This window comes from Heteronotia binoei, chromosome 6 (genome assembly GCF_032191835.1).
Source record: "Heteronotia binoei isolate CCM8104 ecotype False Entrance Well chromosome 6, APGP_CSIRO_Hbin_v1, whole genome shotgun sequence".
Classification (NCBI taxonomy): Eukaryota; Metazoa; Chordata; class Lepidosauria; order Squamata; family Gekkonidae; genus Heteronotia; species Heteronotia binoei.
In genome coordinates, this window is record NC_083228.1 from 83999968 (window position 1) to 84027287 (window position 27320).

The 27320-nt window shown below is 43.6% G+C and overlaps 2 protein-coding genes across 5 annotated transcripts in view; one reads left to right on the top strand and one right to left on the bottom strand.

Moving 5' to 3' along the window:
- VPS8 (VPS8 subunit of CORVET complex) overlaps positions 1–1624 on the top strand; it is a 128790-nt gene extending 127166 nt beyond the window's left edge. For all 4 annotated transcript variants that reach the window (XM_060242003.1, XM_060242004.1, XM_060242006.1 and 1 more), the window contains one exon: positions 386–1624. In XM_060242003.1, the coding sequence (XP_060097986.1) occupies positions 386–535 (150 nt within the window). In that variant the 3' untranslated portion in view covers positions 536–1624. The remainder of the gene's footprint in view (positions 1–385) is intronic.
- A 7923-nt stretch (positions 1625–9547) lies between these two features.
- Positions 9548–27320, bottom strand: part of C6H3orf70 (chromosome 6 C3orf70 homolog) — a 49622-nt gene continuing 31849 nt past the window's right edge. Inside the window, exon 2 of the mRNA XM_060241979.1 lies at positions 9548–11481. Within this exon, the coding sequence (XP_060097962.1) occupies positions 10925–11481 (557 nt within the window). The 3' untranslated portion in view covers positions 9548–10924. The remainder of the gene's footprint in view (positions 11482–27320) is intronic.

The window sequence follows — 27320 nt, forward strand, 5'->3', positions numbered from 1 at the left end:
AACGTACCACTTTAGAGCCTTTCACCCATATTTTTCTTCAGTGTCTGGTCTTTTAGGATCTGTCCTGTTAATGGTGGTGCTTTCCTCACACAACAGGGAAAGTGCTGTTATTGACAGAATGGATCTGTCCCATAATTGAAACTTCTGTAATCCTCATGAAATAACCAAGTTGCTTCTAGGTATTATGTTGCAGCCAGTGATGCATACAGCCGTCACGTAGCTACTTATGCTATTCTTCACGTTTCCTTTAAGTAAATGGATTGTTGTGTGCCCCTTTCAACGAATTTAAGTGCTTATATCACCTTGTTCTCCTATAGATTCCAATGTGAATTACATTAGCTATGAAGTATCAGGTGGTGTCTGTCTTTTTTTCTTTTTTTTGTAGTTGGCTCTTCTGACTGAACTTTCTCGAGATCGTGGTGGGGAAAAACACGGACTCCTCCATGTCTCCCAGGGTGATGCTGCCCTGAACAGTGTCTTCCAGAATGAGACTTTCCAGCTTCACCTCACTCCTCCTCCTGTTCTGGATGAGTAATCTGTTTGCTAGCATTCCAGAGCAGCAGTAAAGCAATGCGAGAAGTACCTGACAACACTTCAGGATCACATCCCTATTGATGGAACTAACCCTGATTGCTCTGTGTGATAACAGAGTGGAGGCTGCAAGAATGCGGAGTCTTTGTAAGGATCATCTGTTTTCCCCCTTGTTGTGACTTGCATAACAAAGCAGAAGAAATATCAAGAAATATCTTTGGATCTTTGTTTTTTTCCAGTGAGCTGAGCTGAGCTGTAAGCTGTAAACTGCTTTGTCAACCCTATGCTGTTCATTACAGGAGCGAGACATGACAGTATTTGGGGCAGCTGCACTAAGCCTCGGGGATAGAGCATCTACAGCTAGAGATTATTTAAACAATTGGAGCTCATTCCCGTTAGAGAACAGAACAAAGGGGAAAGAGTGAATACCCCTCTTCCAAATATGAAAATTTTTAAACTTCCTCAAATACTTTGTTCAAATTTAGAACAAGCTGTGGAACTCCATAGTCAGAACTTCACAGTGGCAGCTGGTTGAAGGCAGAGCCCAGCTTCCAAGGACACTCTGTTTGCAACAACTTTCGCAAAATTAATTTCTATAATGTTCCTCCTCTGAGATCAGCCACCCTGGCAAACACTGGCCACTTCTAATGGGCTAAATGCAGATGCTTCTTCAGGAAAGCATTGCTCATTAGCATCATTAACCAGAAACTCTGTTAACAAAGCATATTGCAATATACCATTCAGCCAACTTGACCAATACTTGGTGCCAGCTTGTGTGTGTTCTGAGGTCTGCACTAGTAGTGTGCCAGCATTTCCACAGATCTCTCACTGTTTCTAGCAGAGCAGAAGAAAATGGCACATTCATCATTATGACGGCTGCTGCTGGGGCAGAGATGGATGGGAAGGACATCCTTGTTCATTGTTTATCTATAATTGACTCTGTACTAAATTAAAGAAAAAATTCAAAGGGTTATTGGTGCATTTTTTTGCCCTGTGCACAACATCAACAAGAGCTTGCTGTAAGAATGTGTTTTAGTATGATTTAATGTGAATACCTCCTGTTTCTAAACAATAAAAGCACAAGCCTCCCAAAGCATCCTAGTGTCCTTAACATCTCCAAAAGCTTCCAGCTGGCAGTTGTCCACTGCCTGTTGAGGAGGCTTCCTATTTTTATGAAATCTGCCACTAAAGAGAACAAGCAGAGCTTAAGGGCTATATCAAGGCCAACAGTTTTTCACAAGATCTGCTACAGCAACTTGCACGATGAGCTGATGCCTGATCTCTTATCATTTAGCGCTCCTTTTCATGGTGAGCAGTCTGGCCATTGAGACTATTCCCCAACACGGGCACAATCTGAACCATTCGCCAGTAGTAGTAACTGAACCTGGCAACTTGTCCTCAACATCCCTTTCTGCTAAGTGCCTGTGATTTATTGTTTGTTTTTCATGACATAACAGGAGTGTGGCAGGGAAATTTTCAGAAACTTGGTTCTGTGTTCCCTGTACTAAACAAATTAATGTGAAAGACAAAAAGAAAATAATCCCCAGCTTGCGACTTTAGAATTCTTGACACCCACTTCTGAGCAACTTGCTTTACTGTTTCAGTGAACACCTCAATAGTTTAACTCCTTTCCATAAGGATGTGTATTTCAGAACTTTACGATGTAATCTTAAGCAGAGGATCTAAATTCATTAAAGTCAATAATCTTAGAACGGTATATCTCTATTTAAGATTGCACCGTTAATCTCTTTAAATGGTTCATTTACTCCAACCTACTGCTTTTCTGTGGTGTTAGAATTATATGAACAAGGCAATTATTCCTACAGAACAACTCTCATGTAAAAGTCTGTGGAGGCACCCATGGTTGTAAGTTAATCATCCTCTTTGTTGTCTACAAGTACGTTTTTGGATTGGCCAGACAGAGGAAAAAGTGCACCTACACAACTTTATTTAAAATATCTTTGTCCTTTCTCTTCCCATGTATCAAGGCTAGGTTTTGGGCTGGGGTTTAGGTGGCACTCAAATATTTCAACCTCAATGTTGTTGCTGACTGCAACAGGAACAAAAGTCTCTTTAATCATACCATAAATGTATCATTCTTTCTTTACCAAAATACAAAAAATAAATCTTCTCTTACATGGAGAAGAACCCTATTGTAAACTTTGCACTGTTTGATCTCCCTTAGATCTGCCCCAGGTTTTATTGCATTTAGTACAGATGAATCAGGGTCACTGGCATCCAAGTTACCACTGATCTCCCCCCGCTGGGGTAAGGAGATATCTTTTAATAATGTGGCATTCCAGAGTTGAATCAAGAGCCACCCCGCACTAACACAAGTAGGGCCTACAGCAGAGAATTTACTTCACAGTTTCAGTCTGCTAAGCATTCACACCCAAGCTGCTGCACTGCAGGTAGCTGCCAAGGGCTGAATATGTGGCTTCTTTTTGAGGATTGTACAGCATAGCTGTCAACAAATAGTGGCTCCCCCCCCCCCCCCCAAAAAAAAAGCAGTTGCTGACCTAGAGGCCAAAGGAATAAAGGATGTGACTTCTACTTGCTGGCAAGCTGTTTTAGGGAATGGTGGTTGCAATGCTTGTCCACCTTCCTTTGCTTGATTCTCTAAGTGCCCTTCAACAAAGCTAGCTGCTTTCCAAGAATGTAGAGGTTTTGTGTAAGTTTTTTATCATTTCCTTTACATAATGGTAGATTAATTTCTGCCCTTTATGAAGGCTGTGTGTGTCAGAACAAGCATGAGAGGTGTGTGTATGTCAGAGAGATTATATAATGAAGTACTTGTCTCTTATCCAACCTTGGAAAATAGAACCCAGGGAGGAGGAATGGAGGGACCAGACAGAGGGCAGGATTAGGTATGAGGATGGAGAGTTGGACTGCGGAATCAGCCTTGGCTATAGGACAGACTAGGGGGGCATGAGCTAGCAAGGAGTGGAGACTCATTGGGTGTAAGATAAGGAGGGTCACGGGAATAAATGGATGGCTATAAAATGCTCTTCCGGAGTCTTTTGTAATTGAGTGATGAACAGAGTTCCTTGAGAAAAGTAGTGAAAGCTTCTCTAGATTCAGATTGTCTTCCTTATTACCCAAACTAGACAATCAAGGCCAGATCATGTCACCCTACTCATGACTCCCATCAGGACTAGTTTTTAGGATACCTTTCACATGTTGTCTATCCCTGACTCTTAGTATAGAGCTGGATAGTTTTGTCAGACTGTGATGCAAGTAAACTCTATCTGTATAAACAACCCTATCATTTTAATTACTAATAACTGTCAAAAATTCTTTACATACACACAACATTCATGACTATTCTATTCTGTATTTCAGCTTGAAGAACTCAAATTGTATCTGTGATTACATTTGCACCTTCAGCCCCTTGATTCTTGATTTTGACTACTTTCTAGCTAGAGTATATAGGAAATGCTTTATTACTTTTGATTGAATGAGAGAGAAATCTGGGCTCTACATTCACTAAGTAATGCATGTTTCTCATGTTCCTCCTATTCTATCCCTTATGAATAGTAAGGTTTCCCAACTTCTTTTAGCAATCGTCTTTCACTTTCTTAAACATTATTTGTGAGATGCGTGACAAGTGTATTCCTAATTAAAAAAGAAACCTGCCAAGGAGCTCATAGAAGAGGGAGGGAGGGGAGGGAGAGAGAGAGAGCGCCTTTCAGCTTAACACTGATAAGGGAACTATGATTGTATAGGACAGGCTCCTTTGAACATGTTGGTATTAGATGGAAAAGCCAAATGTTAACGTTCATCTTTGTTTAATGTGTATCATTTCTGTTTTTTTAAAGCAAGATAACAAGCAAAGAACTCATCTGGGAGTGTCTTGTTCCATTAGAGAGGGGAAAAGGAAAGGAGACAGTTCTACAGATAAAAATAACTTCACAAAGCTGACCAAGATCTCTTGATAATTGCCATGTTGGAGCAAGGTCCCTTCATATTTAGGTAAAGGAATGCTGTATACTAATGCACAGCTGAGAGATCAGGAAATCTGACTAGGAAGAGTTCAAACCATTTTTAGATTTTAAAAACAACCCTCTAAGGGTGGTAGCACAGTGCCCTTTTATTAATTTGTATGTGTCTGCATTCGAAGCCCAGTATTTCCTTTCCCTTCAGTTATAATGAAGCAATCTGAAGTATTCATTGAAATACAATATATCAAGTCAGCATCTAGTGGCTACTAGCTTTTAATTGTGCATAAAGAAGAGGTTGAATTCCATCCCAGAACTCCATATGTATGTTGTTAATCAAGATTCTTCTAGGAATTGGGTGATACATTTCCTACCACACTCCACTGTGCTTCTCATCAGAATCTGAACTGCTGATTCATTTGTCCAGTCATATGGTAGAGTGTAGGTAATGGCACTTTAAGTAAATGACATTGACAATGTCTACTTCTCCCCATGGAGAGGGGACAGATTAATGCTAGAGAACATGCTTGTGCATTCAGAATATCCAAGGATCAATCCCAGCCATCACAGCTAGCAGGACTGGGAAAGCCCTTTATGTGAGGCCTTGGCGGCCTAGACCATTTCAGCTGATTGATCAGGGTTCATAAGCAGACTGGATCATGGGGGGCTGTAAGAGGTGCACCATCACCATTTCCTTAGTTTATGTTTAATTTTTTAAGGGAACAGTGTGAGATGCACGAGGGGAATAGCAGCTTCCCTAACAGCTGAGCAGAACACAGATTTCTGGTTAGATGGAGCTTCTTACACAAGGGTGAAAGCAACTACATCCCACCACAATTCCACCTTCTGCATAACCCTTCCAGGCACAGGATGCCCCTTGCTCTTTTTATTTGCAACCAATTAACATAGGTAGTTTGACTTGATAGCTTCATATGCTATGCAGATTTAAAAAGACAAATTTAAGGTAAGTCCAACCACTGTTCTTAAATACTGTATGGACAATAGTTGACTGTTTCATTCAAATTCAAGACTGGCAATGGCTAAACTTCTGCAAAATGGGAAATTAGAATAAGGAGCACAAGGGAGAGTGTATTCTTAAATAAAAATACAATATAAAGTGGAATCAGTGTTTGCTTATGCCTAAAGCAGTAATAGTGACTTTTCTGAGCACTGTTCCTCAAAGGTGGCACCTGCCTTGCATTTCAGAAAAGTAGTCAAAGCCCTTGCCTGGCGAGGGCTTCTGGTTGGCAGGTAGTTTCTGCTATGAAATACCTACCGCCAGAGATACAGTAAGCTGCTAGCCTCCCTGAGCTGAAGGCATCATGCCGGGATAGAAGCAAATATGGCTCTGCTGGTTCCCGGGAATTGCAAATGTGTCTGTCTGTGACCCACAGAGTACCACTGGAAAAGGAAAGGGAAAGGTCCCCTGTGCAAGCACCATTTGTTTCCAACTCTGGGGTGACGTTGTTTTCACAATGTTTTCATGGCAGACTTTTTACGACGTGGTTTGCCATTGCCTTCCCCAGTCATCTACACTTTCCCCCCAGCAAGCTGGGTACTCATTTTACTAACCTTGGAAGGATGGAAGGCTGAGTCAAGCTCGAGCCGGCTACCTGAAAACCCAGCTTCCACCGGGGATTGAATACAGGTCGTGAGCAGAGCTTAGGACTGCAGTACCGCAGCTTTAACACTCTGCGCCACAGGTACCACTGACCTAAAGGCTAAAGGCCATATAGTTCTTATTCAAATGACTGGTGGTTTATAAGAAACAATGATTTTTCTTGACAAAGATCAACTAAGCATCATCAGTCAAAATATGTCAAGAAAACCATTAAGATGCTGAAGCAGCAGCAGGCCAGTACTGCCATGGTACAGTTTTATTCTCAAAGTGGTGGCCTAGCCCCTTCAAATGCTGTGTGCTTTCTAACTACCATTTCTTTCCCCTTGCTGTCCTCCGGCTTTTTGGGTTTGTTTTTTCAAAACTCCAGGCCTGCAGAGGAAACTGCAGTAGGTACAGGAGAGCATACAGAAAAGGAAATATTCTCACCTAGTCCATGAACATTAACAAGGTTTGTTAAAGGGGAAAAAATTCTGCATGCTTCACGTTATAAGAAAGGTAAAGAAGTTTCAGAGCTTCCTATGAAAAAATTGTAATCAGGTAGTATTGAAACGAGTTGCCCCCTTTAAGCCATTTAAAGTAAGTAATTTTTACTTCCTTTACAAAGATAGCTTAAGGCACTGTATAGTAAAACTGCAAGAGTTTTTTCCCCCCTGGTACTAGCACAGTACCGTGGAAAAGAAATCTGTTTACTCTGTGCTTGTGCAAAAGCAGTCTTCACATTTATTATTTTGTGACAAATGTACATGAAACAGTAGGGTACCTTAGAGGGTACTTGGAGACTCCGTGTTTTACACAGTTGTGTGCTAAGTCATCTAACCAAATCTTGCCATAGCTTACCCAGAGAGCTGCAGAGAAGCCAAGTTCTACAGGACTTTGCCCTTTGTGCTTAAGACTTATAAACAGATCAAATTTCAGGTATTAATGTGGTATGTAGCTATTACTAATTGTTAACAGTATATTTAACAAAGTGTGTTCCATGGATGTCTGTCCTGAATTTTCCCCAGCCCTGTTTTTAAATGCAGAATATATTAGGCTAATCCTAGTTCTGGTTCGATTGTAACTGCTAGGCAGTTTAGCATAGTCAATTTCTTGATTCTTCAGCATAACAGAAGAAACTAAGGTGTGCTCTCAGAAATGGCACTGGTTTCTGCCCCAAGTGTAATTTGAAATTATTTCTAAAGTCCCTTCTGCTGTTGCTGAAGCTAGAAAACCTGACTCCTTTCACATGCAAAGTAATACAGTCAGAACATAAAATGCATTTCAAATCCCCAGGTACAAGAGTGTAACAGAATCTTATTTTATGCATTTTCCTCCCATTGTAAAACCATAAGGATGCTTAGCAATACAACATCTGAGAAAGTACGTTAATATATATAAAAATACCAATTTTAAAGAAATTGTCACAAACTAGAGTTTTTCTTGAAACATTGGCCTATTAGAAGTGGGTGTTTTCCCTTGCTTTTACCATGCATCTCCATCAGATTTTCTTTTTGCATTGATCCTCCCCCACCCTTCAGTGCTCAGTTCACTTTCTGGTCACTGTTTCCTCAGGGGTTCTGAGAGTGGGGTTTTTTTGGTCAATTTCCCCCTTTTTTTGCTTCTGAGCTGAAGGTAATTCAAAAGCATACAGATTCACTCAGCTCCCCCCCCCCTTCCACCATTCATTGGTGTGCAAGCTCCAGTGATTACCTTCCCCCTTGTTTTACATTTAATTTTTTTTTGGCAAGCAGCATGAGTCTAGCGACATGAGACTATTGCTAATCTTGGATTGCTGGGGAAAATGACATAGGGAAAACATGTTCCTCTGGCAGCTCTCCAAGAAACCTTTTTGCAAGCTCTGACGGGAGGGAAGGAAAAACTGGTGTCAGGTCGTATGCCAACTATCAAGCCCAACAATGAGCTCACTCTATGTGTTATTGCAGCAAGCTGGATTTGGATCCAGCAAGTGGGGAAATGCCTCCTAGTTCTTTTTTGGAAATCAACTGGGATGTCATGCTGGAGGGTTTCTCTCTACCACCTCAGCCTCTTCTCCCATCTCCCCTTTCTCTCTACCACCTCCTCTTCTCCCTTCTCTTTCTCCAGCCTCCTGCCCTTGAGTGCGTGTAGATCTAGCATTACTGTGTACTCTCTTGCATATGGTAGATTTAAATTAATGTTTTTATCACTAGTCTCGCACCGCTTATAAAAAAAAATTAAACCTATGAGGAAAATAAGTTACAAAACAGTTCAAAATGATGCTTGTGTGGCAATGAAACGGGATGGTGGAGGATGGTGACTACCACTTTTCACAGTGGCCAGTAACACAACAGAGAATCCACTAGAGCCTGACAATAAGAAAAAGGAGCTTTGCAGCTGCTGTAGTCAGTTTCAAAAATAGTTTGTTCAATTTCAGGATGTTTTTAAAGAAAACTTTGCCTGGGTTCCTTTATGTTCACTTTTACTCAAGGAACTGGACCACAATGATTTAAATGGAAGGTGGCTACTTGACACTACTGTGCAGTTGCAATAGGGCAACTGCATAATTAAAAAAAAAAACTTGAACACCCCCCCCCCCCACGTCACAAGTGACATTCCCACCCCAATTAAGAAAAGCTGTGTTTTTTGTTTGTAGCTACATAATAAATACACTGGAGTCAAAAGAATGGTGCGTATGGCAGGCACAGAATCTGAAGTCATACTTAAAGGCTTGACTGCTTGGATTCTGTGCCCTGAGCTATGCGTGTCTAATAGGTCACCCGCACAATGACCTCCATATCCCCAAGTGCTGAGAAATTATTATACCTGTTGCAAGGCCAGAAACAAGTTTCTTAGCTCTTTGCTAGGAAATCCATTTTAATATAATCCTTCAGCATGATAAATATTTCTTTCTTCTCAGGGCATTTAAAAATATTTTTAAAGTAGAATATTAGTTTATATATTAATTCGTAACACGTTGTAATCTAAATGCTTTCTAAAAGGTGCCTATGTCAGAGTTTAAGAAAAATTAGTAATGTGTTAGGACAGTGCTGAAGAGCAACATTCTACATCACAGTTTTAAGATAATCTAGTACTGAGAGCTACAACTGTACATATTTATATGTCCTCATTCTCACCAAGTCTTATGGAAAATGAACTAACCAAAAGTATTTTAAAAGGGCTGTGTTTACTGTTAGAAGCCCTAATGTTAAAAGAAAACATCCCATTTTAAAAGAACATCTCATACAAAGCTGAATCATAAAACTCGCAATGAATTTGTCATGACAAAGGGGGGGGGGGAGGGGAGAGCTTGTGTCATCCAATGACATATGGCTGGCAAACTACTCCCAATTTTCCAAGACACAACATGTCACTTAAAGGGCACTAAGTGTACACTGATTAGCAGGGAACCACTCCCCAAAGGGTGAATCCAGCTGTGCACCACTTAGATTGAGGCACAAATTACCAGGGGGTTTAAAAGACTTTTCTGACCACAGTATACTTTTCATCTGCTCTATGTCAGTTAATGAGATGAAGTTGTTAAAGAGGGACCTGGTGCAAGACGGAAAAGGTTAGACCAATTAGCCGCTTCCTTTTCAAGTGCTCTTTGATTAAATGCTTCCACGTCAAGAATGATAGTGCCAACCTTTATTTTTGCTGGCCACATTTATGAGAATCAGCCTTGGAAGTTCACGTGCTCTCTCCCCTATCTCTCAAACACAGATAAGAAATCAAAAGCTTCCAGGTACACAATAAACATTTTGTCTTATGTCCCAACCACAAACCATCACTTGTTTCCTCCCTGCACACCAGGATTATCCTAGCTCTGTTCATATATTACATGAATGCAATGCACACTTAATTTTTCATTGTATAGGCATTAATTTATATGTTAGTCAACATACATACATCTGAATGTGTGATTTGATCCTCACATTTATACCCAGGTATTGGTCCCCAATAATATTTTTAAAGTGTATGTGCACTGGCTCTTTCTTACAAACAGATATATCTGTGTACATGCAGGATGTATGCATGCTTGCTGTACCATGAACAGGGCTAAGATGGTGAGGATTCAGTGACACGCTATGGTTTACTGAAAACCCAGAAGACTTCTATTTCTGAGCTGTGCACAAAGCCCTAGGCTTGTTCTTGTGATGATAAACAAACATGTCTGAATGTTGCTCAATGTAACCTGGTCCATTGGCAGTGTTAACAATCCCCTCTGCATAGGATTTCAGTTCAAGTGTAGCTGTAATTTCTTGCACTGGAAGTAGAGTTCTGATTAGCAAGGTGCATTGTGCTTATTAGGAAAACACCATGCTTTGCTCTGCAGTTGCCCAAAAAAGGATGATACACATAGGTAATTTCAAAAAGGGTGCACCAATGGCAGAGCTTGAGACAAGAGAAGCATGGATCTTGGATCTGTCTCCTCCGTGACTAACCAAAGGGAATAAAGAAGACCTTTTGGTAAGGTCAGCGCTACTTCCCATGTATATAGCTTGACCAACTGATGTTTGTTTTGCAACAGTATGAAAGGCTAAATTCTTGTTCCAAAAAACCTAAAAACCTGAAAACAGTTTATTATTTCACAATTGGATCAAATATCTGCAAATTGTTTGCCCCTTACTGAGACCAGGCACATTCTGTTATGAGGAAACCTGTAGTATCTGACAATTTTTAGAATATACAAGAAAGGTTTCTTGGAAATTATGTAGAGTTAGGATCAAGTAACTGATTCAGAGGAGCCTAATACTGTCACCTGGAGTGGGACGGGGTGGAGGGGGGGGAAGGACCTGTGAGGAGGGGAAAAGCCAGTATAAATGCTAGAAAACCAGTATTATTTTAAGTATACCTAGCTAGCTCCCAGCTCAGCATTTCACACTGTGGTTTCTATGGTTTCAATCACTTCTAGTTCGCACTGTGAAGGTGATAGGAGGGGACACTCATCCGGTTCCCAGCTACTGTCTGGACTATAATCTTCTTCTGAACTTAGCTCTGCCCCTTCCTCTGTGTCCTCATCACATGACTCCATGTAGTGAGCCCCAACTGCATTGATCCCAGAATCCTCAGAGCTGGAGGGAGAAGAGCAATGATCTATTTTTGGTGTATTATTCTCTCTCAAAATTAAGGCATTGCGCGTGGGGGCCTCCTGAGGCTTCATTTTATGGGAGAGAGCAGGCAGCTGCCTCTGCACATAACACATCTTCCCGTTGATGCATTTCACACGGTAATTGTCAATAAAGAGGTCTGAGATTGTGCAGAATCGTGGAGAATCTGGGGTTAATGGTGGCTGGAAGACTGGTGCAAACTTCAAAAAGTGTTCGGTGAGCGAGACAGATATCTGAATGGTGTTTGTGGTTCCCCGAGGTTGAACGGGTATTTCAGTGCTTGGAAGCAGTTCCACTGGAGTCATAGGCTGATAAACATATTTACCTGTGAAAGACATAAGAAGAAGAGTTAAAAACCATGGTGTGGAAATAAACTAACTACTCCCCCCCCCCATCATCTAAGAGCAAATATTCCATTAGATTCTCCCAAAACCAGGAATACATTCATTTTCTACTAGAGAACAAAAACATTTGGGAAAGCATGGAGGTCTTCCTCTTGCTAGTAAATGGATGTTCTTCTGGATGCAGCTTGGGAACAGAGGACATTTAGAAGCAGTAAGTGAAAGGATTTCAAAGCTGTGAATGCCTCAGGCACTCTGATAATTCAGCTAAGTAAGAAGAAAATAGGATTACACTGTCTGTAAAATGGACTCTTATGCCATATCGAACAGAGAGCTGAAAACACTGCTTTCATATTGTGTGTGTGTGTACATAAAGGAGAGCAGAAAATCAAAACTCCAGTGTAGAGAATGAAAAACCTGAGGACAATTCAGAAGAGCAGCACTTACATTTAGATAAAAAGCCTTCAAAAATGCAATTTACTAGCAGTCCACAAACAACTTGATGACTGAAGTGTTACAAACATGAATGACTTTAAAACAACTGTCTCTCTGGTAAACACTCAAAGAGAATAGTTTTTTATTGTCCTTACCCCACAACTAATGGGATCTGTTTCAAGAGAACACTTTGCATTCTCTGACCTCTATATGTTCTTTGCACAGTAATGAACTGTAAAAAGTTCTTGGGTAAGCAAAACGAAGTACACATTCCCAGCTTAGAATCTTGTCCGTCTCTATTTCTTATTCTCTCCCACACAAACTTGCTGCCATCATCCTTCCATCAAGGGCTCTTAATTTCTAGCCAGAGGCATATGACCTTATAGGAACTACTATAATTATGTCTTACATTTAGCATTTTGTTTTCAAGTCCAATCTTTCAGCTTGCATCAATACAGATTTACTGATAAGTATCTATTTTCAATATTAACATATGTAATTTACCAAGATGAGCCACAGCAAATCAAATCATGCAAATGCTACTGTTGTGTCTTGCATTTCAATCCCAAAATTACAACACAGCGGATGCTATGGAGGTGACCAGTGGAAGTCCAGTGGTCCCCGGATGTAGCTCCACAAATATGCTCCGCCAATCAAGATCTGTGGTGGGAAGTTTAACTGGCCAGGATTGGACCTGGCCAGACTGAGGGTTGTTCCGGGGTATGTATATAATTGGGACCCGGCCCGCATTGCCCTGCCTTGTGATGTACTCACAAGTAAAGCATGTTGCCTTCAACACGTCTCGTCACTCAGTACATTACAGTGGCGACGAAGGTGGGATTCTAGCCAGGTAACTCCCCAAGCGGGACTTCACTGACCTGGCCGAAGATGAGGAAGGCACGCATTCAAGGTAGACGGAAGCGCCCGCCGCCATGGCTAACCCAAGTGGAACGACGGGCCACTTTGCAGAGTTCGACCCTGCCAACCCCGATAGGTGGGAGACCTACATGGAGCGGGTCGACCGCTACCTACGAGCGAACATGATTACAGATGACAGCCGTAAGAGAGACGTGCTCCTGAGTGTCTGCGGGGAGGCCACATTCGAGATCGCAAAGGGTCTCTTGGCCCCTGTGAAGATCATGGAGAAAACATACAAGGAGATAGTCAGACTCCTGACTGGGCACTTCTTGCCCCAGCCTTCCATCATCGTCCGCCGATTCCTCTTCCACAAGAGGGATCAAGGGGCGGGAGAGACAGCCGCCGTCTACCTGGCCGCCCTCCGCCAAATTGCAGGGAACTGCAGCTTTGACAAGCTGGATGAAACCCTGAGGGATCGTTTAGTCTGGGGCCTCCGAGACGAAAGACTACAGCAAAAGCTCTTCGCAAAGGAAGAGCTCACCCTCCAACTCGCCTTCAACGAAGCCACCGCGTTCGAGAGAGCAACCAAAGCCTACCACAACCCGCGAGCGGAAGCCATCCACCAGGAGGAGATGGCACTGGGCAACCCAGAGGAGGAGGAGGCAAACCAGCTACTTCGCCAACCAGGAATGGGGCCGAGAGCGCCCACACAGCCACGAGCGACAGAGAGACCAGCCAACACCAAGTGCGGCAGCTGTGGGGATCCACATGAGCGCCGGGACTGCCCCTACCGCAACGTGGACTGCAGGAACTGCGGAAGAGTGGGCCACATAGCATGAGCTTGCCGGGCCAAGGCTACCCGTAGACGCCAGTCCACCAACCACAACTCGACTGATGCCTGCTCGACCGCATTGACTAGCATGCAGGTAATGAACTTGCCCCTCACCACCCCAGATAAGGTCAGGGTGTTGGTCCTAATTGAGGGCGCTCCATGCCTAATGGAGCTGGATTCAGGCTCCTCCATCTCCATAATTTCGGAGGAGTCTCTAAGAAAACTTTGTTCCCGTGGCCGGCCCTGGCTACGGCTGGTGGACTTCATACTGTGGGATTTCCAAAAAAACCCTGTACAGATTTTGGGTTGGGCCACTGTAAGGGTAGAGTTTAAGAACTTTAAGGGCAAGCTGGACATTCTCGTGGTCAAACGCCAGCTCACCACATTACTGGGGCTGGCCTGGTTTCGACCGCTGGATATTCAAATAGTGGGGGTGCAGCAGATGTGAACGCAAAATTTCAAGCACGTGTGCCGGGAATTCCCGGAAGCGTTTGATGTGTCCCTGGGGTGCAACAAGGGGCCCCCCATCACCTTACCCCTTGATCCCCACGTGAGACTGATAAGGCTGAAGGCCAGGCGAGTTCCATTCGCTCTTAAACCAAAAATAGAAGCAGAGCTGGACCGCCTCATGGCCCAGGGAGTGCTGGAACCGGTATTCTATGCTGCATGGGAAACACCCATAGTCACTCCAGTGAAGCCGAATGGAGATGTGCACATATGTGCTGATTATAAGTGCACAATAAATAAGGCACTTCAGGACAACCCATACCCCGTTCCGGTGGTCAGCCACGAACTGGCAGCCCTAGCAGGCTCTAAGGTTTTTGGGAAACTGGACTTGGCCCAGGCGTACCAGCAACTCCCGGTGGACGCCGAGACAGCAGAAGCCCAGACCATTGTGACTCATAGGGGAGTTTTTCGGGTGCGGCAGTTGCAATTTGGGGCTAGTGTGGCTCCAGGGATTTTTCAGAGCATAATGGATACTCTTCTCAAAGGGATCCCCGGAGTGCAACCGTTTTTTGATGGCGTTTTGATTGCCGCCACGGACGCTGAGGAGTTCGGCAGCCATCTGCGTGAGGTACTCCGCTGTTTCCAGGCGGCGGGACTTAAAGTAAAGCGGGAGAAGTGTTCCCTCGGGGTGTCGAGGATAGAGTTCTTGGGGTTTGCAGTAGACGCCGTGGGAATCCATCCGATGGCCAACAAGACCAGGGCTATTGTCCACGCCCCGGCCCCATGTGCAAGATGGAGTTACAAAGTTTATTGGGATTATTAAATTTTTATCATTCATTTTTGTCCCTCAAAGCAGCCATCACAGAACCCCTTCATAGGCTCCTCGATAAAAACACCCCGTGGGTCTGGGAAAAGAAGCAGGCCGCCACTTTTCAGGCAGTCAAGGACCTCCTAGTTTCCAATGATGTGTTCCACCATTTTGACGAATCCTTACCAGTGATTCTGGCTTGTGATGCTTCCCCGTACGGGGTGGGCGCCATTCTGGGGCACCAACTCCCAGATGGGAGGGAGGTTCCCGTGACCTATTATTCGAGGACCCTGACCCCTGCGGAGTGCAACTATGCCCAGATAGACAAGGAGGCCTTGGCAATAGTGGCGGGTGTGCATAAATTCAACGACTACTTGTATGGTAGGCGTTTCATGATCACCACAGACCATAAGCCGCTACAGGGCCTCCTCACCCCAGACTGCCAGACACCGGAAATTCTGTCACAGCGTGTCCTGTGGTGGAACCAGTTCCTCAACCCATACACATATGCCCTGGTCCACCGCCCCGGCAAAGCTATGGGACACGTGGATGCCCTCAGCCGCTTGCCACTGCCCTCTATGGACCCGGATCCCGCCCCCGTCCACCATGTGATGCTCATAGAGACTCTACCAGAGAGGCCCCTCCACGCCGCCAAGGTAGCTAGGGCCACCGCATCCTCGCACGCGTTTTTGATTGGGTGGGAAGGGGTGGCCCACGGGCAAACTGGACCAGAATTCAGGGCATTCGCATCATGCAGAGAAGAACTGTCAATGCACAAGGGGTGCCTTCTCTGGGGTAGCAGGGTGGTGGTCCCCCCCCCATTTGCGGAAGCAAGTGCTGGAAGCCCTACACGAAACAGACCTGGGGATAGTGCGCATGAAGGCCCTGGCACGTAGCTATGTATGGTGGCCGGGGATGGATGAGGAGATAGAAGGGTGGGTTCGAAGGTACCAACCCTGCCAAGAGACCCGACCTGATCCGCCCAGTGCCCCTGTCCACCGCTGGGAGTCCAACAGGAGGCCATGGTCCCGGTTACACCTAGACTTTGCGGAGCCATACTATGGCCAGATATTCTTTATCTTAGTCGATGCATACACCAAGTGGTTGGAAGTGATTCCCGTAGCTTCAACCTCCACTGCAGCGGCGGTCAGAGCCTTGCGAAGGGTCTTTTGCACTCATGGGATTCCCGAGACCCTCGTCATGGGACTGCTTTCACCTCCCGGGAATTCCAGGAGTTCTTGAATCGGTACCTCATCCAGCACATTTGGTCTGCCCCTTTCCATCCAGCCACAACTGCCAAGCAGAGCGTATGGTGCGCACCACTAAAGAGGCCTTGGGTTGCATTGTACAGGGAGATCACTGCCTGGCAGCCTTCCTATTTGATAACAGAATCACCCCCAACCCCGTCACCGGGTTAAGCCCTGCTGAGTTACTAATGGGGAGGAAGTTGATCACGAGGCTAGACAGGTTGCATCCTGACCGGGCTACGGACCTCCGCAGATCCCCCGAAACCAGGGAAACCGCTAGGGGATTCTTTCTAGGGGATCTGGTATATGCAAAGAACTTTGCAAGCGGGCCGGAGTGGTTAGCCGCCCGTGCGCTGCGGGTCACCAGGTCCCGCTCCTACGAGGTCTCGTCGGAGGGGGGCCGGATCTTAAGGAGGCATATTGACCAGCTGCACTGTTGCACATTGCCAGAAGAATCGACAGCGATCGGGGGAGCAGGAAGCGGCGAAGTACTAACAGCAACACCCCTGGAAGCTGCCCAGCCTATGCCGGCCACACCAACTATGCAGGCGGAACTGCACCACAGCGGAGGGAGCACCCCCCCCCAGAGAGGAAATTCTGGAACAGCAACAGGTGATGGACAGCCTTTTTCCCACATCACCCCACCACGAGGAACCAGCCGCCTCGCCAGCCACGGCAGCCACTCCAACTCCCCAAATAACCCCGAGGAGGTCGACCCGGGAACGCAGGACGCCAGCCTACTTGAAAGACTCGCTAATAATCATGTTGCCTTCAACACGTCTCGTCAGTACATTACAGCTACTCCCATGCTTTTATTTTTATTTACTTCCATGTAAATTATTTTAGTTGAGATGTAGGAAAGCAAGACTCCAAAATAAATGATCTACAAATAAATAAATCCATCTACGCTCCTAATTTACCATCTGCAGAATGCAGACCACAACCATCCACAACCAGCCTCCCTAAGTCTGAGATACATCATCTGTGTCAGCCATGAGTCCAGTTTCCCAGAAATGTCCTGGGAGTTCCAGGCTCAGAAATAATTTTCTGCCATGTAGGGGCCCAATTCAGCTTTGGACTGTGGTGTTAGGGTGAGAGTTCATAGAAATCCCCCTTGCTTAATTTTTCCAACTTGAAATGATTTTAGGGAAACTCAATTTTCCCTGCTGGAGAAATGTGTATGTAGTGATAGGGTCACATGTACTTATGGACTACACACAATTTTTCTCTTGGCAAAAAGAAGCTTCCTGGGTTTATTTCAGCGCAAGGCAAGAGGCAAAAGTCCCCTCTTACTGTGCACCAAACCAGGCTCCTATACACCTGGGAATTCAGTGCTGAACATGGAACTTCCAGCGCACCTCCAGTAGACAGAATTTGCCTTGAACATGAGGAGTGGTAGACATGAGAACAATGTATTATGCAATCAGGCCCTCTAGTCACCAAGTCTCCCTCTCTATAAAGCCTGCTGTTTTCATATAAGCAATGGTTGAAATGATGCCATACTGAGATTTATTACGATCACTTCAAACAGATTTACATACTTGGCCTTACTGTACCCAGTCTTTATAAAAATACCTAATGTCTATAGTAATAGCTGTTATATTAATAGATAAGTGATAAGTACTATATTGAGAGGGAAAGAAATATGGTACAGCCTGAGCTTGTCAGATCTCATAAGCTAAGCAGGGTCAGTACTTAGATGACAGACCACTAAGGAAGACTCTGCAGAGGAAGGCAATTTGCATATGATAGTTTATTATCTCCACCCTCCAAAACCGGTGAGGGGAAAGCATTCATTCTTGCCAGAGTAAAAGCTCAGCTCTCCTGAGCTTTAGCACTGTCAAATAATAACAAAAAACTTTGACAGTTGCATCAGGAAGACAATTCCTAGCTAAAGTGTTGAACATACCCTACATGCCTTCATAGATGTACTAGTGTCCCGCTTCCTAACACACATTTTTATTTGCCTTATATATATCTTTTTATTATATCTTAATTATATCTTTAGTCTCTGTTTCCTTAATTATGTAATTTGTTACTACGAGGCATTTCATTTCCTTTTCCAAAAGTAGATCCCACTGGCTATTGTATTTATCTGTCTGAATAAAAACAAGTAGGCTTGTTTTTAAAATCTTTTAGAAAGAAATGCCCCTTTTTTTGCAATCTAATCTTTTTATTGAAGAACTGAATTACAGATAGAAATTACAATTGTAACTAGCTCAATATATATACTAATTTTGACACTATTTTAATATATAGTTACTATTTGTAATTTTGCTTATAATTATGTATATATTATTAAAAACTTTTCTGCCTTATATCTCTTCAGCTCTTCTGTCTTCTTGCTAACAATATATTATGCATGTAGATATTTTACACGAAACTTTTCTGTAATTAAATATTATATAATAACTACAAAATATAGCAAAAATTCTCAAGTTCATTAAAATAAAATTCTAAAATAAAATAAAATAATGTTCTAAATTAATTTACTTGGAAGTAAATAAAAATAAGTTACCTGGGGTGCGGTCACACGTACCATTAGTGACGACACAGCTCCGTCTGGCTGACGGATTAAATGTGTTTGTTCAGACATGCACATCTAGCAATCGAGCGTCATCCGGAGTCATTCCGACTTGCTGAGGATCAGTGCCGCATTAATTTGACAGCACATTAAGTCCGGCCCTTTTTCAAAACAGCGGCACAAGATCGACTTTTTGTTGTTTGGACAGCTCACGCGCCTCTCACCTTTAAAAAAAAAAAAAATCCCCAGCAGACATGCGCATTGCCAGATCATCCGGGAATCTGAGGTGACGCTTCTGCTTCCCCAATCAACACAGAATCGGAGGGGGGGGGGACGTTATCCCACTATTCAGAACAGGAAAAAATTCTTTTTTTTTCCATGTGGAGGATTTCAAGATATCATTGTCACTGCCAATTTCTAGGAAAATAATTCCTGGCAGTTCCGTGGTTTGGATAGGCAACGTTAATTCTGGAAACTTTCGCCCTTCCCCCCTGCCTCTGAAGAAAGTTTTGATTTCCCAGCTCCAAACAGTTGGGCGCATGTTCAATGGACCCCCTCCCCTCCCAGAAATCACCATCTGATTACTCATGCTCCAAGAAATAAGCGTGATAGTATTGGATGTCTGATCGCGCACAACAGAATGAATCGCATTCTTGGATGCTCATCTGAACTGCCCTGCATCAAATCAATATTCAGCAGTTCAGATTTGAGCGCTACACACACGCTTTTAATGGTACGTGTGACCGCACCCCTGATCTCTTTACATCTAAGTCTAGTATTAGAAGTAATGCCTTCATCCAAGCTTTAGCTTCCATCGATACTGTTACTGTCACAGCTGTGACATGGCAACTGAAGTAAAATCAAAGCTGTTGAATGGACTTCTTGTTGGGTTAACATGCCTACTGAGGAACTGGAAACAATTCATTTAGTCATCACAGCTCTAGCAAATCTGATTACAAGCAAAATATAAAGGACTAGTTTACAGCCTGTGCCATTTGATTTTCCTTTTAAAAATTTATCATCCATAGCAGAATAAATATGTAGTGAAGTCAAATTCTCTTTAACGAAGTTACTCACGTTATTTTAGAAGCTTGAGAAACTCCAGAAGTAGGCTTCCCAATCCCCAGGTCCCAGCGGGGGATCCCCCGTTTTTACAGGCTTCCCCCCTCCCCTAGCCAGCTGGCCGTTGGGGGAAGCCCCGCCCCCCACAATCACCATGTAGTTTTAGAGCTCCTGCAGGTCCGTTTTTAAAATATGTGCCTTTAAGGCTGAGCAGGAAGCAGGAAACAGGAAGGGATTCGGAGAACGGCCCCTCCCTTTGTTTTGCTTTCGTTTTCAGATCAAGTAAAGTTCTGCAGGAACAAGACCCAGTAAGTATTTGTGTGTGTGAGAGAGGGAGGGGGCAGGGGATTCCCTGGTTTGGAGCCCCCCCTGCTTTAGATTTCCTGGTTTGGAGGCCCCCCCCCTCTGGGCACTCTATTATTCCCTATGGAGAACGATTCCCATAGGGAATAATGGGAGAAATTAATCTGCGGGTATTGGGGGCTCTGGGGGGGCTATGTTTTGAGGTAGAGGCACCAAATTTTCAGCACAGCATCTAGTGCCTCTCCCCAAAATACCCCCCAAATTTCAAAACAGTTGGACCAGGGGGTCCAATTCTATGAGCCCCAAAAGATGATGCCCCTATCCTTCATTATTTCCTATGGAAGAAAGGCATTTTAAAAGGTGTGCTGTCCCTTTAAATGTGATGGCCAGAACTCCCTTGGAGTTCAGTTATGCTTGCCACACCCTTGTTCCTGGCTCCACCCCAAAATCTCCTGACTCCGCCCCCAAAGTCCCCAGATATTTTTTGAATTGGACTTGGCAACCCTATCCAGAAGTGTTCTGGAGATTAGATAGTTCCCATAAAATTTACCATTTAGATTTGCAGGGAAGTGGGAAGGAAAGCCTTTTTGCTATAGGATGAGGTCTAACAGGAAACCACACTGCCAACATCAGATGCTTTCATTTATTGTCTGCCTTTCTTGTTGAGACTTAAACCAGATTACAGATTTATAAAAATAAGATAAAAACCTGTGCAATACATTTAAAAAACTAGATTACACAATTAGGGATCAATTAAATAAGGGTTATAATACAAGCCAACAATGAGCGAGGGAAAAAAACTGCTTAAAATGTTCACAGGTAATTAAACCACCAATACTACTGCCTTTATAGAGAGTGCCCTATTGCAGAATACCATTTTACCATGTACATAGGGCTTTTTTTTGTAGTAGGAACTACTTTGCATATTAGGCCAAACACTCCTGATGTAGCCAATCCTCCTGGAGCTCTAGGGGCTCTTAGTACAGGACCTACTGTAAACTCCAGGACAATTGGCTACATCAGGGGTGTATGGCCTAATATGCAAAGGAGTTCCTGCCAAAAAAATGCCCTGCAATATTTCATTTATAAAAATGCTTTCCTCCACTGCTATCAAAACAGAAACCATCCCTGGATACGTGTTTTATATTGTTTCTGGGAACATATTAAACCTAAGGGACTGAAACACATGCCAGTAGTTGTTCACATTGTTTAAATTCAAAAGTTAGCATCTCATTTATCAAAAAAATACTGTTCTTCCACCAGTTGGCATGCATATGGTTTGACATGTCTTCTTTCCTGCCAATTTTAAGTCTCAGGCTCTCTTAGTACTTACACGCAATCAGAGTCACATATCACATAACTTCTGAAAGTTACCAGAAAGCAAATTAGTCAATAGCTTCTTTTGCTATACAACTCAATTTGTTTCAGAAGAGCACAGAAAATCAAGAGAATTAACCAAGAATAGGTAACTGCATGTGCTTCACATAACTGCCACTTTAGCACTATGTGGAGAAATGCCTTGCCTCCTGGAAGGGTGGCAAGCAAGCTTTAAAAGTGTCTTTCTCTGAGCGCTAAGACAAGCATTCCAGAAGCACCAGGGCTACCTCATAAGAACTGTTAACAGATCTGGCAGAAGAGACAATGGGATGAGTCAGCTCATCCCACTCCTCCAGGCAGGAAACAGAATATAGAGGGCATTGGGCTAAACCAGCCCCAGAGACAATCTCCAGGAATGAACTGGAGATTTCCCAGAATGCCTTCCAGGAGGTCTCCCAGGATGCATCCACATGCCCCAGGATGTACCTGGCTGCCCCAGGGTCCACTTGTGTGACCTGGGCAGACCAGGTCAAAAGGGATGGAGAGAGTGATGTCAAATGAGTGGAGACATAAGTTTAATAATAATGCTTGCCCCAAGAGGGAAAGGATTTCTTGTGAGATGCACTCTTTGATTCACAAACACTCTTTCTTAATCCAGCTGGTGTTGTTGAGGCTCATTGAGGTAATACAGTGGCAAGAAAAATTCATTCTGCCCTTGTTCTGATGCAGTGTCCTTTACTACAACTCACATCTCCACAGCATTCAAAATATGTTCAAAGACAGAACACTGGCTGAGATGAAGCCCTGGAAACAGCTCCTATTAATTAAGATTACTTATACTGTGCAATTTGTTCCTTATGTTAATGGAAATTATATTCCAACACATTCCAAAACAAAGGGTTAATTATACAGAAGCAAAATTCTTGGTTTAAAAACACCTGGAAGTGCAATATTGCAGAACAGCCCCTTGTTCAACCAGTGTGCTAGCCAAGAAAAACTTTTGTTAGCTGTACTGGTCCATGGTCTCCAGTGTGGCTTTGTATTCATTTTTCCCTTCAGATACTATGGCCTGCAACATTTTAATTGTCCAGGGATGCTTCTCTCTTCCATTTCCTCTATTATTTCAGGAACATCTGCCAAGACTTATGGACTTCTTTGGTTTTGAAGTACATAACTGACTTGTATGCCAAGTTATATCGACTGTGGGATGTTGCAGAAGGCCAGCAGTGTCAGCTCACACAACCTCCTCAGCAGCTTAAGAGAAGATTAAATTGGCTGTATAAATTTTTAATTAGCTCACTTGTCAGAAACTTACATTCTGGATCTGTACAACTTGGGTACAGCATTTGGACTGTATCCTTCCCTCTAAACGGTTTGACAGGAAAAGAAGAAATCCCAGCATAACCTCACAAACAGGAATTTCATACCACTTTCCCCTTTGGCTGTAAAAAAGAGAAAAGATGAAACAAAAGGCCTATCTTTTTCTTCCAGCTTTGGAACCTAAGATCTGGCTAGGAACAATATAACAGCTAGACTTTCATGGACAGGCAGCACTATGAAAGAAACAATATAAAAGAGATGTCTGGCAAATAGGGAAGACTTCACCTGGCACAAAAAGTGACAGCAGAGAAGGTGTATGGATCTCTCTCGGAAGGAGGATCAAAATAGGGATAATCACAGAAAGAGCCCTCTGTTTGGTCATCACCGTCCTACATTATTCCTTAAGCAACACAAAAGGTCATAGCCTGGAACTGGGAGAAAGATCTGCTGGCACACAGAAAGACCTCCCCTACACTATACTCAGAAGCCTCCCCCCTTCCTGTTTTCCTTATATTTTTGTATTGTACACTGCTTTGGGTCTCAACTGGGGAGATAGGCAGCATATCAAGACTTTAATAAATAAAATAGAAGTTCTGGTGTGGGTGAGTTTCTCTAGATCCTTAAGAATTTACCTTGCATTGTGTTCTAGTAAGGGTGAAACCAAACCAATGTTTGTTGAGATAATTTGGAGACAGGTGGTGATGGGACATTTCCAAGGGAGAAATGGTGGATTAGAGGAAATGCTTCTCTTTTCAAACGTACCAGCCTTCCATAGAAATGCCTGCCCCCAATAATCTTTAGAACATTTTCCTCAAGCTGGACTCTGCCCAGCTGGGGGTGGGGAGGAATAGATTGATTGTAGGGGAAAGAATTTGCAGGAAATTTTTTGACAGTAATGGGAAGGCTAAAGCGTCTCTCCTTCTTGCCTGCTGATTCTCTCCTATAACAACCCCCTCCCCAGTTTGGGCTTTCTCTTTTAGACAACATTCATTCACTTGCCTTTTTAAAATCAAGATTCCATTCAGATGGCAGCTTCTCCCAGTGGTAGAGTTGCCAGCTCTGGGTTGGAAAGTATCTGGAGGTTTTGAGGGAGGACCTAGGGAAGGTGGGGCTTGGTGGGACCACAGCAGGGTATAATACCATACAGTCCACCTCCAAAGCAGCCATTTTATCCAGGGGGACTGATCTTGTAATAGCAGGAGATCTCCAGGTGTCACCTGCAGGTTGGCAACCCTTTCCAGTAGTAACAGTGCTAATCCTGGTATGATGCATGGAACCTTAATACTTCTTTCCCCAACTAACACAGGAATTTGGAACTCTAGTCACTATTGTGTTGATTCTCTCTTAGAAGCCAATCGTGCAGCTCACACTGATCTTGTGAGTTGGTCTAGATTAGCAGTGCTCTAGACACTACTCATGTGGCTTGGTGAACAGAATCAGTGTAGCTGGCTCTCACAAAATCCTTAATTTGGAAAAGCCTTAAACAGCACTTCATTTCCCAAATAAGAGGTGTGTCATGGCTTTAACTTAGCTGGGACCCCTGTCATTTATTTATTTATTTATAGTCCACGTTTCTCACTTGGGTTCAAGGTGGGCAACACAGAGTAAATCAATACAACTGAGGGATGAGACATTCAATAAACAATGCAATAGGATTAGGGTTGTAGAACCAAACTGATGTCTAAAAACAGAACTGAAGTGAAGAAGACTGCAGATTAATACACCGCCTTTCTTTCTGAAGCAGTGACTCAGAGCGGCTTACAATCTCCCACAACAGACACCCTATGAGGTGAGCAGGGCTGAGAGGGCTCTCACAGCAGCTGCCCTTTCAAGGACAACTCCTGCAATAGCTATGGCTAACCCAACGCCATTCCAGCAGCTGTAAGTGGAGGGCTGGGGAATCAAACCCAGTTCTCCCAGATAAAAGTCCGCACATTTGACCACTACACCAAACTGGCTCTCTTTTTAACATGAAGCCCAGCAGGAACTTATTTGCATATCAGGCCACACCCTTGATGTCACTATTGTTTCATGTAGAGCTTTTTTGTAGAAAAAGCCCAGCAGGGACTCATTTGCATATGAGGTCACACCCTCTGATGCCAAGCCAGCAGGAACTACATTCCTGTGTGATTCTGTTGGGGAAAAAAAGCCCTGAACATAATACATTAAATGACATAAAATTTCTTAGTATGACTCTGGTTTCAGCAGGCTACACACAGTAGAATAGACCACAGTCCCAAAAATTTTTTCTAAGTAACTTTGTGAATCATTCAGTACAGTGCCTGCACAAAAAAGCCCTCATGAATTATTCAGTTTGGCATAGTTTGTGGAAAGCTATGGGAATGAGAGACTTCCTGATCTCTTTAGGCAGGCCATTCCACAAGGCGGGGGCCACAACAGAGAAGGTACATAGAATCATAGAGTTGGAAGGTACCTCCAGGGTCATCTAGTCCATCCCCCTGCACAATGCAGGAAATTCACAAATACTGCCCCCTAAATTCACAGGATCCTCATTGCTGTCAGATGGCCATCTAGCCTTTGTTTAAAACCCTCCAAGGCAGGAGAGTCCACCACCTTCTGAGGAAGTCTGTTTCACTGAGGACTGCTCTAACAGTCAGGAAGTTCTTCCTAATGTTGAGCTGGAAACTCTTTTGATTTAATTTCAACCCACTGGTTCTGGTCCTACCTTCTGGGACCACAGAAAACAATTCCACACCATCCTCTATATGACAGCCCTTCAAGTACTTGAAGACAGTGATCATATCACCTCTCAGCCACCTCCTCTCCAGACTAAACATGCCCAGCTTCTTCAACCTTTCTTCATAGGACTTGGTCTCCAGACCCCTCACCATCTTCATTGCCCTCTTCTGGACCCGTTCCAGCTTGTCTATATCCTCCTTAAAATGTGGTGCCGAAAACTGAACACAATACTCCAGGTGAAGTCTTACCAGATCAAAAGTGCTACCATCACTTCACGTGATCTGGACACTATACTTCTGCTGATACAGCCCAAAATTGCATTTGTAGCCACCACATCACACTGTTGACACATGTTCAGCATATGGTCCACTAAGATCCCTAGATCCTTTTCGCACATGCTACTGCTAGGACAAATCTCCCCCATCCTATAACCATGCATTGGATTTTTCCTACCTGAATGCAGAACTTTACATTTACTCCTGTTAAAATTCATTTTATGGTTTTAGCCCAGTGTTCTAGTCTGTCAAGATCGTCCTGTAGCCTGTTTCTGTCTTCTACTGTATTTGCAACTCCTCCCATGTATGGGCAGTTGTTGGTTTTGCCCATTTGCAGTTTGGCACCTGCAGAAGACCCTACTCCAACGAGTGAAGCTGTTGTTACAGAGCCCTGGTCTGGAAGCTCTAGTCTTCCCCTTAAATCCTGTATGTGTGGACAGGTTAATTGGCTCAGAAGAAAACATATGCTTTTATATCACTACTTTTTCAGTACTCTCCTTGGATAGAGAAACCAATTAGGGAGCTGAATGTAGCACACATTAAGCAATGGCTATTAGAAGTTCAACATGGGTCTGATTCACACGCACAAATTTCAGCAGTTTCTTATGTACGATGGGGAGTAATAAACACCCCCATCAGGCCTACATCATACCACTGAAAGGGATCACAAATATGGACGTTTCATATGATTTTTCCTTTTTAAAAAATGGTTGTGCTGGAAAGATGCATGCAGACAAAAATGGCACGTGTGATTTAGGCATGATGGGAGAATATGACATTCATAATGCCACCAAATCTACAGCAGATGCTGCATTATAACAAAATATAAGCCAGACCAGCTCTCCCAAGGAAGTGGTTCTCAACCAGTGACATGTGTACCAGTTACATGTGCAGGGTTTTCATATCAATTCACTCTCTCAGTTCCCAAGTCAACCTGCAAGTGTGATGTGCCATCTCCTGCCCACACTACCTGCAACAGATTATATTTCTGTGACCTTTTGGCATGCTAGTAGTAAACCTGGACACCTGTGTTTCTCCTCATCCCCTCCTTCCCTTCCCCCCCCCCCACCCTGCCAACAAGTATCTTTGATGTTCAGCTTCCTGCTGGCCCTACCTGCCCAGGATCATTTACTGAACTTCCCCATGCATCAAAAATTATACTCGGCAGTATTATTACAATTTGTAACTACTTATGGAAGTATTGTTTTTATTTGTGTTTTAAAGCAAGAGCAATAAAATTTACTCACAACAATATTACAGTGATTTTTATCTCCTTAAAACATACAATAAATGATAAATATAATAAAACTAGGAATAAGGCTTGTTGTGAGAATAAATACAATGGGCTCTAGAAAGAGGTTCTGGCTGAGTGCCCCAGCCTTGGGCACTCAGCATTAATTTGCTCTAGCATCATAGCATGACAACAATCACACAAATGATGGTCAGAGTTCCTTTCATCTGCACTGCATTGTTGCCATCTTTTCCTGTTGTATTTAGTCTTGCCGTTTTTAGCAATAGCATGCACTTGTGGCATGATCTGTCTTTTTTGGCCTGGCATGGTTGTATTATGGTGTACCATAAAGTATGCACTTCCAGGTGGCCCTTTTCTGTAGGGGAAGTGATCAGCTTTTCATCTCCTCCCCCCTTCCCTGCAGCTTCTGCCTAGGAAAAGTACAGTCTCTCTCCACAGTGGGG